The sequence below is a fragment of the Eleutherodactylus coqui genome, chromosome 6 (genome assembly GCF_035609145.1).
Source record: "Eleutherodactylus coqui strain aEleCoq1 chromosome 6, aEleCoq1.hap1, whole genome shotgun sequence".
Lineage (NCBI taxonomy): Eukaryota > Metazoa > Chordata > Amphibia > Anura > Eleutherodactylidae > Eleutherodactylus > Eleutherodactylus coqui.
Window position 1 is genome coordinate 164127368 of NC_089842.1, and position 17647 is coordinate 164145014.

General features: G+C 42.7%; 1 protein-coding gene across 2 annotated transcripts in view; it reads right to left on the reverse strand.

Moving 5' to 3' along the window:
• Nucleotides 1–17647, reverse strand: part of PPP1R13B (protein phosphatase 1 regulatory subunit 13B) — a 90802-nt gene that overhangs the window by 14822 nt on the left and 58333 nt on the right. The window contains exons 5-11 of one of the 2 annotated variants that reach the window (XM_066608135.1): nt 15760–15861; nt 12080–12254; nt 9992–10185; nt 8290–8430; nt 7967–8150; nt 2362–2531; nt 980–1475 (exon numbers count right to left, since the gene is read on the reverse strand). In XM_066608135.1, coding sequence (XP_066464232.1) covers nt 980–1475; nt 2362–2531; nt 7967–8150; nt 8290–8430; nt 9992–10185; nt 12080–12254; nt 15760–15861 — 1462 coding nt within the window. Of the gene's footprint in view, nt 1–979; nt 1476–2361; nt 2532–7966; nt 8151–8265; nt 8431–9991; nt 10186–12079; nt 12255–15759; nt 15862–17647 lie in introns of both variants that reach the window. The other variant, XM_066608134.1, reaches the window with a different exon arrangement.

The following is a 17647-nucleotide window of genomic DNA, read 5'->3' on the forward strand; positions in this document are numbered from 1 at the left end:
TACATTTATCCAGCATGGTAAATCCCATATAAAAGAAAAAAATTAGAACCACCAAAAGAGTTTTCTGGTTATCTTCCTTCCCCAAAGCAGGAATGAAAAGTTATCAGAAAGCCATATATACCTCAAAATGGTACCAACAAAAACTACAAGTCACCCTGCAAAAAGTAAGCAACCATACAGCTCTGTCAATGAAAAAGCTCTGTTCTTAGAATGTGGCACCATAAAAAAATGTTATCAAAGTTATTAAATTCCTTAAATGAACACAAAATTGGTTTGTATAAAAACTAGGAGTTCATCCCGCAAAACATAAGGTGTCATACAACTATAGTGAGGAAAAAATACAGTTCTGACTGCTGGAACACAAAAGGGAGAGGATATACTGATTTTAAGGCCAAAATTAATTACGTTACTAAGGGGTTAAAAACGCACTGAAAGGTGAGTTACACGCCAAATTTACAAGAAACAAATTCAGAATCTATAATTAAAAAATAAAGACATTTTCGGGAGGGCGTTTCCAATTTTAATGTGATTGTAAAGGGTTAACGTCTGGTGGAGATTCTATAGTCATATTATACGTATAGATTTCAGGCAGTCAAGTCACATTTGTATTATACCTAGTGGGGCAGAAACTCATCTCACAATATCACTTAAAATTTTTCAACATTACTGAAAACACTGTTACTTAAGACGTTTTAAGGCTCTTTTACACGGGACGAGTGTCGGTCAAACGATGGTCAATACTCGTCCCCATGTATCCTCGCGACCGTGCTGTTACACAGGAGCGAGTATCGCTCACAGCGCGACCAGCAGGGAGGCGGGGCGGATGGAGGAGAGTTCTCTCCTCTGCCCCTCTCCATTCATTGTATGCAGCGGTGACTTAGTACTGTTTACACTGAATGATCATTGGGGGATTTTTCCCATGTAAAAGGGCCTTTAGAGAAGGTTTGTAAAGAATTGATTACACATAACGCATTGGTACCTGCTTTGACAGATTTGTTCAAGGTGTTGTATACAGCCTGTTGATAGTTCTTTGGTGGAGTGGATTGTTGAAGATACATAGAATAAATAGAGCTGGAGTTCACAGTTTGTGGCCCTTTTCTTGGGGACTGAGGCCTTGATCCTTTCTCGGCCAGGAAAGGTCTTATAGCCACAGTTAGAGGAGGATCAGGTCGAGTGTCTGTTCCAGGGAACATAGGGGAAGAGGAGGGTGGGTACGTAGGGCTCGGCGGCACAGAAATTCTTTGTTGTATCTGTTGCGAGGAACCAGGAGGGTGGACGTTGCTCGTTGTTGGTAGTGGAAGAGGTCTTGTACGGGTCGTGGATCCAGACCCAGGTCTTGGCAAACTTCCATCCTTCCTCCTTTCCAAGGAATTTGTAGCACTCAATGGAAGAGGACCCTGGTACATGCCGTAATTATGTGGCAGAGACTTGCTCAACCCAGGCATTGGAGATGGCAACTTCCCAGCATCACCAGACTAAAAGAAAAACAAAAAAAACAGCAGAAATAATTTGGTAGTCCAAGAGAACAAAAACCTGCCATAAAACCCAACATGCATAAAATTGCTTAAAAGTGTCTGGTTCTTTAGGACCAAAACACTGGTCTTTAAAGGGTTAAAGAGGACTTGTTACATCCTGTCAAAAATGGCTGCATGATTTTACAGCCAACTATTCACTAATTGCAGCACCCTTTTCTTCTTCTAGCTTCGCCCTTCCCTTGCGATTGGCGCCATCAGTTTTTGCACGTGATACTAATACATTTTTAGGTGAGAGTGGTCTCTACCGCTCAGTGTAGGTGAGGTGTAGAGATGAGCGAGCACGCTCAAATAAGGCAGTTACTCGAGATCTCCCCACCCCCCTCCGCTACCCACCGCCACCCCCACCCCCTCCCCGAGCCTGCTCGGACGAGAATGCAGTTACTCGAGAAGAGCGACGCTCGCTCGAGTAGCTAACTTATCCGAGCGTGCTCACTCATCTCTAGTGTGATGACATTTGAGTGGTGAAGACCGCCCATATGACAACTAATAGGCACTGAAGCGAGTGATCTCTGTGAGCAAAGAAAACTTTAAAAAAAAAAGCAATGCAATGTGTGAATAGTCGGTTGTAAAGGTATTCCATTGTTAGAAAGTCAGTGACCTCCTCCAATAAATTTGACACATACTTCTTTGTTAAAATAATTAAAACCAGAAACTAAGATTGCCAATTACCCCTTTTAATTCGCTTATTAAGGTCTAGCAAATGTGTATTAATGGAAGAGATAAGAAGCTAGAACTAATGCTTGTAGTCATACAAGGGACAGTGGCGGAGACCCAGCACTGGATTTTGGTTTGCTGTATGTATCGTAATAGAAGGTAAGATACCAACCAGCTTCTCGGTGGGTCCTACAGCAGCAGAAGGTAAGGGCTGGCTGGATATAGGAGCGGTCTTGAAGCCGGGCTCCATACTTGATTCGTTCCAGTCTGAGGTGTTGAGTGGAGGCGTCTTCACCACCGCCATTGTGCTTTGTTTCAGTGTTGGCCAGCTTGTGTCATTACCTGAAAAGTCAAGATTGTGTGACCATATGGAAAAAAAACAGATACTTTCCAAATTACAATGAAGTCCAAAAATTATTGAGATTATCTTACAATTATCAGAACTAAGAAATGATTAGCGGAAACAAATTCAGGTAATGAATCATCGTGACAATGGGGTTAAAATAAGTTTTTATTTTCTAACAAAGCATTAGTGTTTGTTTTTGAAACCCTAAATCTTCCCCATTAAACTACATCTACAGGTGATCGCGGTGCGGTATAAGGATTTATCACACATAGGTGATGTTCACTAATGATATCAGTGTGTAAATACATAGGGTCTACTGAATCCTTTCAGTGAGCTGATCACCAAGGGGAAGCCTTGGGACAAATGTAGCATTACATGGTACCCAATGAGGTCAATGATGGAATATATATTCCCGCAGAAGGAGAGACACTGATTGCACTACTTATCGGATTAGGTTATATAAAAAAAGGGAAGGGGGAGGCCCTGTGGACCACCTTTATGATGTTCACATGTCCTCAAATGGTATATGGATAGGGACTGTCATGGGGACAGCCTTCTTAAGAACGTTCTCTAGCCAAATGGTATTGGATTAATATTGTATTCCAAGATAGCACAACTTGCTATTAGTACTTTGGTTTCCAGCTTTGAGAATACCATCTGAGACAGTTGCGACGGATTTACTGCCCAATAGCCATAGTCTTTATTGTCAGGCAGCTAGTCGTTAGCAACAGTCTCATGTCTGACAACACCAGTCAACCTGAGCATAGAGGAGGGCATGGACGTAAACTACATCTAGCTCTTACTGCCATATTCATCATAGGTTTTACATTGTACTGTTCTTCATAGGGCGCTGCCTGCATTCCCTGAATTGACAGACAGTGCGCACATCAGTTCCAGCTTATAAAAAGTTTCCATGCTGTTAATCGGTGTCCCCAGTGACCAAACACATAAAACAGCTTCTCGCTGCCCCAGTTTTCACATCAATTAACAAACCAGGGAGCTGGTGGAAAGAAGGTCAAGAGGCCTATTAAAAAAGATAATTAACCTGTATTTAATTTCAATTAAAAATGATGTCTCAAGAATAGAACAAAACCCAAGGCTTTGACAGCGACTATGGAACTACAAGTACCAGTGGACCACACTTGAATCTATATTACTATCCCTGGGTAGCCATAATCTGGCAGCCTATAACAACAGATCCATAAAGGCATAAGCAAAAATTTGGGCGAGGCCTCAAGACTTCCATTTTTACAGGATCCATGACGGATCTGACATTATTGGGTCATACTGGGTCCAACAAGTTTTTTTGTGGGTATGAACAGAAGTTTACACTAGAGTAATCCGTATTAATAACTAGCCTGACATAGAGATTCTGCAGAAACATTACTGGGCTTGCGATCCCACATTAGTGGCCCAAGTACTGAAGGATGCCATACTGTTGGGAAGAATTTGGCATACATCCTTAAAAAGTAGGAAGCCTATTTAGGGGTCTATGCAGCAAGCTTAACTTTAAAAGCCACAGAATGGCACTAAATGCCCTTGTATATTTGTCCGAGGTTCACACTATGGGGCTAGAATGCAACTTTGACCTATACATCCATCAAGAAGAAACTGATAACAATCATGTAATACGGACATATTTCTCCTACTTAGACCTTCAAAAAGCTGCCAGCTGTTCCCCCCTTCATAGCCTACAACATTTCAGAAGTGTGAATGAGACACTATTCCACTCATCATCCTTCAGGAACCAAATGATGACAATATGGGTATTGTCCTGATTAAATCATACAGCCCCACAGGCTTCAAATGTGTGATGAAAAGTGAAGTTAGTGAGACCATCATAAGCAAATGTGCAAGTCCTGCCCTAAAACTACGTGCAATCACTCAAGTCTAAAAGGGATCGTTAGAAATATCAACCAAAGTCTAATAAAGGTCCATGCTCCTTAGGCCTAGTTTCGATCTGCATGGGAGGCTACATTAAAAGCCAGGATAAAATATCACATCCTATGCTACTTAGTCTGGTAAATTACTAATCACCATGACCCTATTTAGTCTATACGGTGCCATTGGTGTCTGGTATATAAGAGATCACTTCCATTGTTCCGCTCCTATAACGGAGCAGTACAAAAGGAATTGAAAAACACCAATAGGAGCGAGGCCTCAGCCAGGTTTGTATATGTTATTTATTGTTCTGGGATCTTCATTATCTACAGAAAAACTAAAACCACTATGTAAATCTTCCCACTTGTCTAGTGCAGATGAACATCTCTAAGGGGCTGATGGAGATCCCACTACAGCTCTCACCAGAGTGCATGAAAATTACTGCGCTAAGGAGGATTAGAGAGAAGATCTGGTGTGATTGGCAAGCAAACCGTAAGAATTGCCGCTGAGCAGACTCACTGTGCAGGGCGTCAGAGAGGCCAGGTGCCTGATGGAAGACACTGTGGTCAGAAGACTGGAGACAGGAGGTGGAAGACGACCGCACAGGATCCACTAGAATGTCTAAATCTGAAACCTTCCAGGGACCTGGAGATTTTTTCACATACTCATTGTCTCCTTCTATTGGAGGACAACAGGTAGAACAAGGTGGCCACCCCGAGGAAAAATACATCACGGAAAGAGGGAAGAGAGAGAAAAAGGACAAAGACCAAGAGGAGATACAAGACACAGGACAAGACATTAGGATGCAAAAAGAATGGTGATGTGAGAAACAGACAGAAACAGTCGTATAAGTACAAGAGATAAACAGCAGTAGTCATGATATGGTGTCAGATGGATCCAGAATCTTTAAAGGAGAAGTGTCAGATCCTTGAATCCATCAATTAGGTTACATGATAGCTAAATTAACAACCTTATATTAGACTAGTAGATCAGAGACAAATGGGGAAGGAGAATGATGGTCAATCTGCATATCCAGTTGTAGCTCAGCCAGCTTGAAGTCAATATATCCCATGTTATTCCATGTTTCTTGGCTAAACTAAATAGGAAAAGGAGCCTACAATTGGCATCATGGGCCAATACTGACCCACTAAGTAGTATGATGCTTAGTGAATGTGTCCATCTTTGAGCACCATTTTAAAAGCTCATATATAAAAGTAAAATAAATTAAAATCAGGGGGTGTAACTAGAAAAGGCTGAATCTCATAGCAAACTTTTGAATGGGGCACCCCTGTATGACCGCCTAGATGCCATAGTCACTAGTGTCCACGGCATCTAAGGCGTTAAACTGCCGGGATCGAAGGGAAGGAAATAAGCTCTACTATTCTGCTACTTCTCTGTTGGGAAAAAAAACAAGTTGCACATGTTTGCACAATAATGTGTGACTTAATGATAGCCTCATATATTTTAAGAAAGTGGCTATGGTTTCCCATAGCCCATTAAGATTTGCTATAATTTATGCCAGAAAGTGGTGTAATTAATAGCCAAAATCTATACCAGATTTCAAATTGTGGCACAGAAATGGAGAGAAAACGAATTAAGAGTGTTCCTCTTGATACATTTAGCGTATTTTTCGACAGCGGGTTTCATATCAAGACTGGCATTCTAAATGTGGGTCATAATATATATGCTCTAATGCATGTGCTTGTGTATATATATATATATATATATATATATATATGTTCCATAGACACTGTATGTGCCAACATATAATATAGTGCTAAAAACGCATTAACATTTATCCATGAGAATACTACTTCCAAGTAGTCCCTCTCCCCCACCCCACTGTTAGGTAGCTACATGTTCCATCCCATTGTCATCTATATCTTGCCCGTGTCTGCTCTGACTCACTGGGACTTAATCCACCCGGGCCAGCGCTTGTCTTGGCTTTGCGTTAAATAAAATGGTGGCGGCCGCAGCTGCTGTCGCGCATACGCCATCCATAGCACGCACTACTAACTCACTCAACATTGCAGTAAGGCGGCTCCCCCCCAGCCATGGCCGCCAAGACCGGAGGATCTGCCTCCTCGAAATGTTTGGCAGCGCGAGTATGCTAAGATGCAGACACGCAGACCGTGAAATAGTTAGGTCGCAGTAGTGACAGGCAGCAGGTGCATTTAGGAGCAGACGGGCCCCGTAGCAGTCGCTACAGCAGTAGTTCAACCCATGATTAAAATATATTTTAAAAAGATTACAATGGGGACTAAACTTTTAAGCACTTTGCTAATACTTATTTTGTACAGCCTGTATCCATTCATATTCCACTTACATCAATGAACAGTGAACAAGCTTGGGATTATTATTAGAGATGAGCGAGCATGCATGTCCGAGCTTGATGCTCGTTCGAGTATTAGCATACTCGATGGTGCTTGTTACTGGAGCGAGCACCACGCCGTGTTCAAGAACATTTTTTGGCCCCTCCCTGCTTTACCACTTCCTGCTGTGACGTGCCAAGCGTGCGCATGTCTACAGCAGTGTCTGGCTGATAGGGAAAAAAAACACTCAGCACCCGGTGGGTCCATTGCAAAAATGCTCGAGTCTACCATTGACTTCAATGGGGTTCATTACTCAAACAGAGCTCTCGAATATTACAAAAAGCTCGTCTCGAATAACGAGCACCCGGGCATTTTGGTGCTCGCGCATCTTTATTGATTTCACCTACAACCGAGGCACTAGGGACTGTATGGTTAAGATGGTCCAGCGAAAGATTTCAGCTCTAAAGCTTACAGAATTGGGAGTGCAGCTCTGGGCTACAATATATGCCAGATAAAATGGCATACCCCACAGATAGTCTGTATTCAGTTTGTATGGAAAGGGAACACTTCATTTATGTAGAGTTACTGTCTTCCATTCTTTGGCTTAAAAAGTTGGTGTAATAATCCTGTAGCAATCCCGTGATTCTGTATTCTACTAGTCAGTAAGATAGAACTACACAGTACAAGGACCTGCACTTCCCCTTTAAATGAAACATGACAATACACATAATATGATGATGGTTTACATATGGATGATTGTTAATGAGCAGACTGATCACTAGAAGATATCTCATGAAGAGAGATAAGTACAAAAATCCTACAGGGAATGTACAGTATTTACTTTTGCTAAGGCTATTTGGTATGTTCATGCAGGAAACATTACAGCATGTATCCATCATACACCTCTGAAAATCCCCTGGCCTGCCTAAGCAAATACAAAATCAGTGATTATTTCAGTTCGACTATACAAATGCATAAAATTGGGCAGAGAGTTGAGGAGTGCTGATTAGGACCTCCACTGTCCACAGAGAAGAACTGGTACTAAGAGTGGAGGACCCAATCCTCCAAAACCAAGATGCCCATAGATGTCAAGGGACATCATGTAAAATATTCATTTCTACTGCAGTTGATCAAAGAGTCTCAGCAATGTAATCTCCATAATCAACTTACTGTTTGGAACTTGTCAGAATAGTGGTTCTCTATAACTTTCTAGATGCAATTCAGAAACATTGACTTACCAGACTTGGAGCGGGGTTGTGTCCCACTAGCAGCAAGAGATAGAGACTGAGGTTTGACTGGATCAGCAGGTAGCGGAGGATAGTTCACTGTGCTTGGAATTTGGATGTAAGGACCCACTGCCGCTACGCGCCCCGAAGCGGATAATGTGGACTGAGGAGATGGCGTTCCATTGATGCGGTTCAGCTGTAATGTGAAGACGAAAACATGTCAGTGACACTATAAGTTATGAGCAAAAGTTGAAGGAAATGATAAAATGCTGCATATTAAGAATAGTGCCCTGGTTAATAGTAAATCTTACGGGAATGTTCTCTTTTTGACGTGCCTCAACTTTCTTCTTGTACAGGCGTTCACGCAGCTCATTGATTCGTTTGTCCATAATGGCCACCTCCATGTTGCGTTTGTTTAGCAGTTCCTTCTGTTGCTGGAGCTTTGTGTTCTGCTCTTGGTTGAGACGATTTCTGATCTAGAAAGCACATGAAACGTTCACAGGTTACAAAGGAAGTATTTTGTTTTACAACATAATTGACTACATTAATTGTGGGGGTTGTTAGCGATCTGCACACTAGAACAAGCATGGTTATGCACAGGCCATCACCATCAGATCGGCGAGAGTCTGACACCTAGCACCCACACACTGATTAGCTGGCTGAAGGGATCATGGCGCTCTGGCAAGTGCAGCATCCCCCTGCACTGTTTACCAGGCACAGTACCTTACATTTTGTAGTGAGAGTGTGTGGTACTCCAGCTTGTTACAGCTCAGGCCCCTCAAAAAGATGATCCGTGGGGGAAGGTTGGGGAAGAAGGGGGCGTGGGTGAGGGAGAAGGGGGGCATGGTGGGTGAGGAAGAAGGGGTGGGGCGGAGTCAGGGAGAGGGGGTGAGGGAGAAGGGGTGGAGGAGGGGTCAGGGAGAATGGGTAGAGGGGGGTGGTGAGGGAGGAGGGGGGGGCAGGGAGAATGGGTAGAGGGGGTGGTGGTGAGGGGGAGGAGTGTTAACAGTCAGAACACCATATCGGATTATCTATTTTACTGTTCAATATTTTTTATTTATTTAAAATATCAGAAATTACAGCACATCCAAAACATATTAATAACATATTATCTCAAAACCTTTTCTGTGGAAGGTACATCTTTTAAGATGTCATAACAATTAAATTACTTATAGATTTTCTTGAGGTGCTGAGTAATTTTGATGCACTTATGAATAGAAAAGGAATGGGATGATAGGAGGGAGGAGTGGGAAAGATGGGAGTGTGAATTAGTAAAGGGAGAAAAAGGGAAAACAAGTGGGTGGTAGGGGGGGTTCAGGGAAGGTTATAGGATCTCTTTTGAGAAGTAGAACTTGAATCTTTTAAAAAACTATCAAAATATGAGACAAACTTTATGTTTTTATAAGACAGAGTCAGCAAGTGAGCACGAGTTGGGAACAACTACTCAATGCATCTGTGCTCCTATCTACTGTGGACTGCTCTACTTTCTATTTATATTGTCTAAACTCAAAATTCTGATCAAAAAGTGAATGAACCGCGGAACCCCTCGAGATCCATTTTAAATGGATGTATGAGAATCTTCTAATTTAAGATAGTTTACCCAGGGATCCCAACTTTCCCTAAAGACTCCAATTGTGTCATTCCTGTAGGCGTGTATTTTTTCGTAAGAACAATGGTCTGATATCATCTTAATTAGCTCCTGCTCTGAGGGAGTCTGGGGACATCTCCAATATCTTGCTATCAGTAGTTTGATGGAGAGTAGCCCATGCATAACAAATTTTCTATGTTTACTGGGGATCCCCTCTATTCCCAACAACAAAATCGCCAGTTCAGGTGAAGGATGTATATCAATTTTCAGAACTCTTTTCGGGATTATCTATTTTAACTACAAGCCATCAGCATCAAAGTTCCAGAAGATCACTAAAGGTGTCATTTTTTTTCAGCTGGGATATGTCATTTTGAATGAAATCTACTTTAACTGTGACCAGTCAAACAATTGATTTAAATGCAGACAGCTTCAGGTTTATTGCCACTCACCTGCAGCTCTTGATAAAGTTTCTTCAGCTCCAGCGCGGCAGGACCGGTCATTTGTCCGTAAGCTTGAAAACCATTTAACTTTCCTTTCCGCAGGTCCTCCAGCTGCTGGGTCAGTTGTTCCACCTTCAGCACAGCAGCCTGTAACTCCTGTTGCTTCTCCTGAAACATGTCACTGATGTGCTCAATTTCTGTAGCTGCAAAGTAATAGAAAGACACTCAATGTCAAAAAAAAATAAATAAAAAAAGTCAAGCACCTGGAAGTTATCAGAATCGAATGAAACTTTTTGTGCTTGTAAGATTGATGAACCTTGTTGTGTGCGGCCGAGCATTATCCTGCTGCCTCTTGGAAGCCGCCATGAGAGGAACACATGTGGCTGCAGAATGTCCTAAACATATCGCTGAGCTGTCATTCCCCCCCCCCCCCAGACTATCACACCAGCATGGGGCAGTGTGCCGCTCCACAGCAAAGGCAGGACTGAGGCGCTCACCCCTAAGTCTCCAGACATGAACACGGCCGTTATCAGTGCCCAAACTATACCTGGATTCTAGTGTGATCTACTGCAGGAAACAAAGGTATGAGAAGCCTAGACATTTGCCCAAGGATGCTATTTCTGGACCTTCCCTACAGGGACTAGTCTGTACAAGTGACCAGTATAGTCATGATGGAGAGACCAGACAAGAATGCCCTGGGAATGGCTGTGTGTTGGCACTTACTAACTAGAGATGTGCGGGACTGTCTAGTGTATTAATACCATATTCCTGCATTATCAGGCTGAGTTCACACCTGGCAGATTTGCTGCGGATTTTATGTGGATTTGTGCAAAAAGCAAGTGAATATAATGCTACAAATTGCTACAAGCCGCTAACATTTTCCACATAGAAGAAGAACATGTTGTGGATTTTACCACAGGGGTGAAGTCCACTGTGAATCCACAAGCAGATTTGCCTTGCTCTTGTGGCAAGAGTCACGGTGGAATGTTTCAGCAGTTAACCTTACATTGGGCGCGTCACATTTAGCTTGAGAAATACCGGTCGTGTAAGGATTAACATAATTATTGTTCACATGATTGTACAACTGGCATAGATTAACAATTGTTTGCATGCAAATATTCTGAATTGGCAATTAGCTACCCGATTCTTGATATTCATACTGCAGGACCCAATCCAACCAACAGTAAAATGACAATCACTTTACAATTGATGGCGCTCTCAATACTAGATTGGTGGGGGTCCAACTCTTGGCACCCACGTCAATCTGCTGTTTGAAGAGGCCGTGGCGAGCGACCCCCTTCCCTTCATTATTTACCAAGTACAAATCGGTGGTCCAAGTAGCGTCTGAACCCGGTATTAAAATTAACTACAGCTTTGTCCCGTTCAAGTGAATAGGACTGAACTGTAATACCGGGCACAACCACTACTAGAAGAATGGAGCAGTGCCTGGTAAATAATGAAGGGGGACAATGCTTACTGGAGCACCACTGTCCCTTTAAATAGCGCATTGTCGGATGTGCAATGAGTCGGGACATCATTTTTAAAGTCTTGGATAATACATTTAAGACATTTTTGAAAAGAAGCGTGGGAAGATGCTGCAAATATGCCCCTGCACCATTATTAAAACCCATTTTTACTGATTGCATCTCTTAGGGTGTGTTCACACATTGACGGCTTCATTAAAGTCAATGAAAGCCGTCTGACCTACGGCCAATCTACAACTGACATTGCGGATAGGTTGCAGGAAAACAAAGACTTACATTTGAAAAAAAATCTGCTCTGCGGTCATCCGAAATACAGAAAGGCAAAAAGGTACGCAGGGTCGCCGGCTGGGGAGAGAGCCAGATTCTACTGCGGGCTCCCGATAGGAGGAATCTGACCCGTCCGTGTAAGACTGGCCTAAAGCAGATAGGCCCTGCAGTTCTGATATAGTGAGTGGAAACCCAGTGATAATATGATCAGTGATGACGCCCTTAGAATAGGAGCAGGGTCGATTATCAGTATCATAAGCAGCCGCATTACCACCATTCAGGCATTGACTCTTTTTTTTTTTCGGAGACAACCCCTTTAGTACAGATCTTAATTGGAAAAACCTACACAAGTTTCCATTCATGACTTTGCTGTAGTCCACTTGGCCCCTCATGGCACGGATCTTCTTGAGTTTGTTCTCCTGTGTCTCCACTCGCTCCTTCAGCTTCTGAAGTTTTTCCGTCTCGGAGACCGCCTGCAGCTGACGGCGCTCCTGCTGCTTCAGATAGCGTAAGCGCTGTTCCTGCCAGTGCAGATAAGAGAATAAAGTTTAGGAAAGGAAGAGGATTACACGGGGAAAAAAAATCTAAACTGTGCCTGCTGGAAAAAGACAACAGAGAAGGTAAACAAGGATTCCTAAACATCTGAGCGTCTTCCTTTGTTGGTCATTTCCTGAGGCCTACAGCCTTTTTCCTGAAACAAAAAAATGGCTCCCTTACGTCTTAAATGGAAGATAAGCAGCGGAAAGCTCCTTGGAGATAAAAAAAAAAAAATCTTAAAACTGTGATGAGTAGAAGAGCTGCAGAGATAGGAGAGCGCGCCAACCATGCCAGCGAACATCACCCATACCTCTGAAAGGTCATGGAACAATCTGTGACAGTACGACTGGCACCGCTGATTCTGCACAGTGAGTCAGCTAGAAAACACAAAGAACCTCTGACAGAAAAGAGGACAACTAAAAGCCGTGCTAGATAAAAGGACGGGTCACATCGGTCCCAACATACAGGTATATGAAGCCTACATTGTGAGAGCGCACTGCCTGTGCAAATAGGCACAACAGCCATTCAGCCAGAAAACACATCACATGCATGTGCAAATTGTAGACAAATGTAAACTTCAAAACCAAACTAAATGCTAACCCACTTACAGGATCTGAATGTTATTGCAAAGTAAAAACCCAATTAACAGCAATTGGGGTGCAAGATTATATAGGCACAGATAGTACCACCTCCCTGTAAATGTTATCAGTGCAAACAGTAGTGCCTTGTCTCTCCCAGTAAATGATCCAAGTACAGGTAGTACTGCCTCCCTGTCTCTCCATGTAAATGATATAGATACAGATAAGACTTTTTTCCCAGTCTCTCTCTGCAGTTCAGGTAAGTACAAATAGTACTGCCTCCCTGTCTCTCCCTGGAAATTAGGTAGGCAAAGATAACACTGCCAGAGTCTCTCCACGTAAATGATATAGGTACAGATAGCACTGCCTATCAGTCTCTCCATATAAACGATGTAGGCACAGACAGTACTGCCTCCCAGTCTCTCCATATAAACGATATAGGTATAGACAGTACTGCCTCCCTGTCTCTCCATTTAGACGATGCCAGCGCAGACAGTACTGCCTCTCCGTATAAACAATATAGATACAGACAGATAGCACTGCCTCCCTGTCTCTCCATGTAAATTAAGTAGGTACAGACAGTACTGCCTCCCTGTGTCTCCCTGTAAATTATGTAGGCACAGACACTGTCCCCGTCTTTTGCTGTAAATGATGTAGATACAGATACTACTGCCCATTCGTCTCTCTCTGTAAATGATGTAGATACAGATACTACTGTCTCCCTGTAAATTATGTAAGCACAGGTAGTGCTGCCCCCTTTCTATCGCCTCTAATGATGAAGGTTCAGATAACACTTCCCCTCCCATCTCTCTCTATAAATGATGTAGGTACAGATACTACTGCCCCTGACTCCCGCAGTAAATGCTGTGAGCGTAGATAGTACTGCCCCCTTGTCTCTACCTGTAAACAACGTAGGGTACAGATATTATTGCATCCCTGTCTCTCCCTGTAAATGATAGTATTGAGTCTGACTCTCCTCTCTTTTGTGCAAGTCCCGTTGCAATAACATATGCTGCTACAATATACAGAGTATCTCATATGTTTTGAAGAACCCAAAACCATGGTCAGTGACTAGCAAACGGTTTTGGACCTTAACCCTTTCCAATCCACTGTCTGACCTCTGAAGACATTATGATTTAAGGCTGTACAGCTCCGATGTTGGAAGACGTCTGTCGGGGTTCTCTTACTGTATATTGCCAGCCTCTCTGCTCTCGGAGCCTATCTAACTTGTCACCTCCTGCAGTACTGGCTTTAGACAGCAGATAGCGCTGTTGTATAACAGCAGAAAGAGAGTAAGCCCCCTAGGAAAACCAGGAGACAAATTGGATTGGAAAGGGTTAAATGGTATAACGGTAATACCTGGAGCCACATTTCATTTAGACTTTTGGATTCCCTTGGTTTAACAAGCCAACTACATGTGGTGAACATACAATATTTGAAAATAATCGGGTATTGAAAATACACCAGAAAATGGTCTTACATGCCTTACACCATATTTATTATGTGTCTTAGACACTTTTTAATGTCCCCACCACCACCACCTCACCCCAAATTTGAAAAAGGGGTGTACTTTTATATTTGGAAAGGGGTGTAGCCTACATACACCTTTTCCCACCAAAATGTGGCAGAATAATGGCCCAAAATCTTTCCATACCAAGCCAACGAATAGGTGGTAAAAGTCAGACTAGACAGTCTGTGCCAAATGTATCATCCAGCAGAGTCACTATGATTAATACGGTCTATGTAAGTTTGCACTAATAGAAATCTGCCCCAATGTCTGTGACCTGAAACCTTCATGTAATTTTGTAGATTGCTACAAGTGAACTACGCACCAGCAGGCAATTACTATTAAAAACGCAGCTGGCATTCAAATGAAATGTAAATTATTGTTGTGTATATAATAATTACAGGGTTTAATGAACAACATACATCAGCACATTTTATTGCATGTAGTCAATATTCTATGACAAACGTTTTTCGTTTTTTTTCTTCAAAAAAACAGAAGAAAGCATCTCAAGGACTGTGCCGTTCCGGACATTGTAACTGGACCATCCTTCTCTGCTAGAAAAGTTTGCCAATGTTACACTGATAGATAACATCCCACCAGTGAGACACCCAGCAATCAGCTATAATCTGTACAGCAACCTGGCAGCAAAAGTGTTCCATTCTCTTGCAGCGCCACCACTGGAGAAAAGAAGTATTACACAATTTGAATCAACCATCTGTTCATGGAATGTATGAACATACCAGGCAACTCCCACATGAGATACTCTTTGGTGCCACTCTCTTCTGGCTAATAGATGGAGATACTGGCCATGAATTGCCCTTTATTAATGCTAAATTTCCTTGTACTGCATTGGAAAATGGGATTTTTACAAGTAAAATTGTTCCCAGCAACAGAAGCCAAGTAATCTTGTAGATATGATACCTTTTAATGGCTAACAAAAATACATGATGTTATAGCGAGCTTTCGAACCTCTGTGTTCTTCCTCAGGCATACATATGTGTTCCTGCCACGATTGGCGTTTGTCCAATTCCCAGTCTCTTTATGTATGTAGACTCTCAGACTACCTTATGTACAATGTATTTCAGTAGTCTAAGACACTCCACCTTGCTCTGGGGGGCAAGGGACCAAGAGGGGAAAGCACAGAGTGCAGACATTAGCAGCTCTGGTTCACCCAAGAGCAGGGGGTGTGTCTCAGACTACTGAAGCACAATGTGCATAGGGTCGTTTTAGAATGTGGCAGCCAATTAACATACATGAAGGGTGGACTGGTACTAACCACAGCAACTGAATAACGACAGGGCACCAGTAGGTCAACTATAGATTCTTTATGTATAGTGACATTTTTACTGTGAACTAAGGGGGTCGCTTTAACCTATCGTATGATTCTAGAACTATGTTACCCACCTTTGCCACTAACATCTGTTGCTGGTTCTCAATCTGTTGCTGTTGGCGCGAGGCCATATCCTGCAGCTCTGATAGCGTCAGCTCCACTCTTGGGTTGCCCACCTAGGTGAGGATGAAAACAAAATGTTACTTAAAGGGAAAGCCTTGATATAGGTAAAGAGCACAAAAACCATATATACATAAATATATATGTCATGGTTTACCACAATATCCAGGTGAATGCAGTAAGTGTCAGACTGTATGCACATGTCATATGTCAATTTGCCCCACAAACTTTGATCACAACAGATGAGGAAAAAAATAGAAGTCTATGTAATCTCACTGGTACATATGGAATATGTCCATAGGAACCTATTCGCACGTTATACAAAGAGACTATATAGACCAGATGCATGACCACCATTCCTGCACTCCCCGTCCTGCAACCTCCGTTGATCAGCACGCATTTACTAAAGCATAGGTCACTTTAATTCTACTTAATCTCATTTTGACAGTTTCTAAAATAGATGACAAAATAATCCAGTAAAGTGAAAGAAAAGGATTTCCTTATGAAGGATAAAGTTAGGTGCCAAGGAAATCTCTATGACATCCCAAGAAATCCTTTTCCAAGGTTCCTTTTATAGCGCTCTACGGGATATACAGTGAACCAGAGCAACGCCAAACAGGATAAATACATCCTATTCAGGACCAGTGGAGTGAATGGAAAGTTTTGTGGTCATGCTGGGACTTCTGGTGCAACAGGCTATTAGAGTCCAGCAGGGTACTAACTCTTAGCTATGAGTTAGGCTCAATTCACTCTGTCTGATTCTCTCCAATATGAAAAAATCTAGAATATCATTATGAAAAAATATTCAAAGACATTTTTTAGTGGAAAATAAGCTTTTTAGAAGTCTGACCAGGACAAAACTGGAGTTTGTACGGAGGCACACTGAGCCTCTGCAACTCCGCACTACGGACTTCATGTGCCATCGCATGCTACCAACTTGCCACCCAATATTGTATCCTAGAAGTAATGCTCCTATTGCAGAAACCCTCCACAATATACAGAACCCAAACAGAAAAAGCAAAATGTAGACATTTTTGTATTAAAAATAAATCATGCCAGAATAAAGACGTCTGAATAAACAGAGATTCAGTTCCATAAATACACAAAGCGAACGCAGAAAGGTCAAGTACACACCGCCGCAGAAAAGTAAAGCGAACTGCAGCAACACTGTACTAAATTTAACCGGCTATTATTATTACGCATGGAATGCAGCACACAATGTAACATTCTTCTCTTCAACCCCTTAACCAGCTTTGTAAAAAGACCTTCGATCCCTTGCGTTCTTCACGCTCTCATCCCTGGAATGCATTCTATATCCTCCCTGGAAGTCAATGGGTTACAGAAGAGAGTGCAAATCCTGGAGCACAATTAGTCTAAGAGCCAGCAGGAAATCCTCTTAATTCATTCAGCATTAGAGAAGCTGAAACAATGCGCAGCCGCCCCCTCCAAAGCCTGAAGGAAAGTGGCAGAAATACAGCGACTATGTAAAAAGGGAAAAGAACCTGTAGCGTGATGCGCTGCGCCTTCCTCCTCACCCACATGGCGACAGGAGATTTAAAGGGAAATGCTTGGGACAGCTCCTAGAGGAGGTCACAAGCTCCGGCGAGGCGGCTGCAGGCGGTGAGGCACGTGTTACTCTCTGGAGAAGGTGAGGAGTGTGCAGATGAGTGACAGGCGACAGGTACGTGCCTAGAAGCGTCTCGCGTCCCAAGCAAAGAGCATCTCCGCTTTAAAGGAGGACAAACAATCTCTGGTATAATCCTACACATTCCGCGACTTAACACCAAGCCCCGAACATTAGATCCTCCCTTCCCAAAGCCACAAAATAATAAGCAGCAGGCT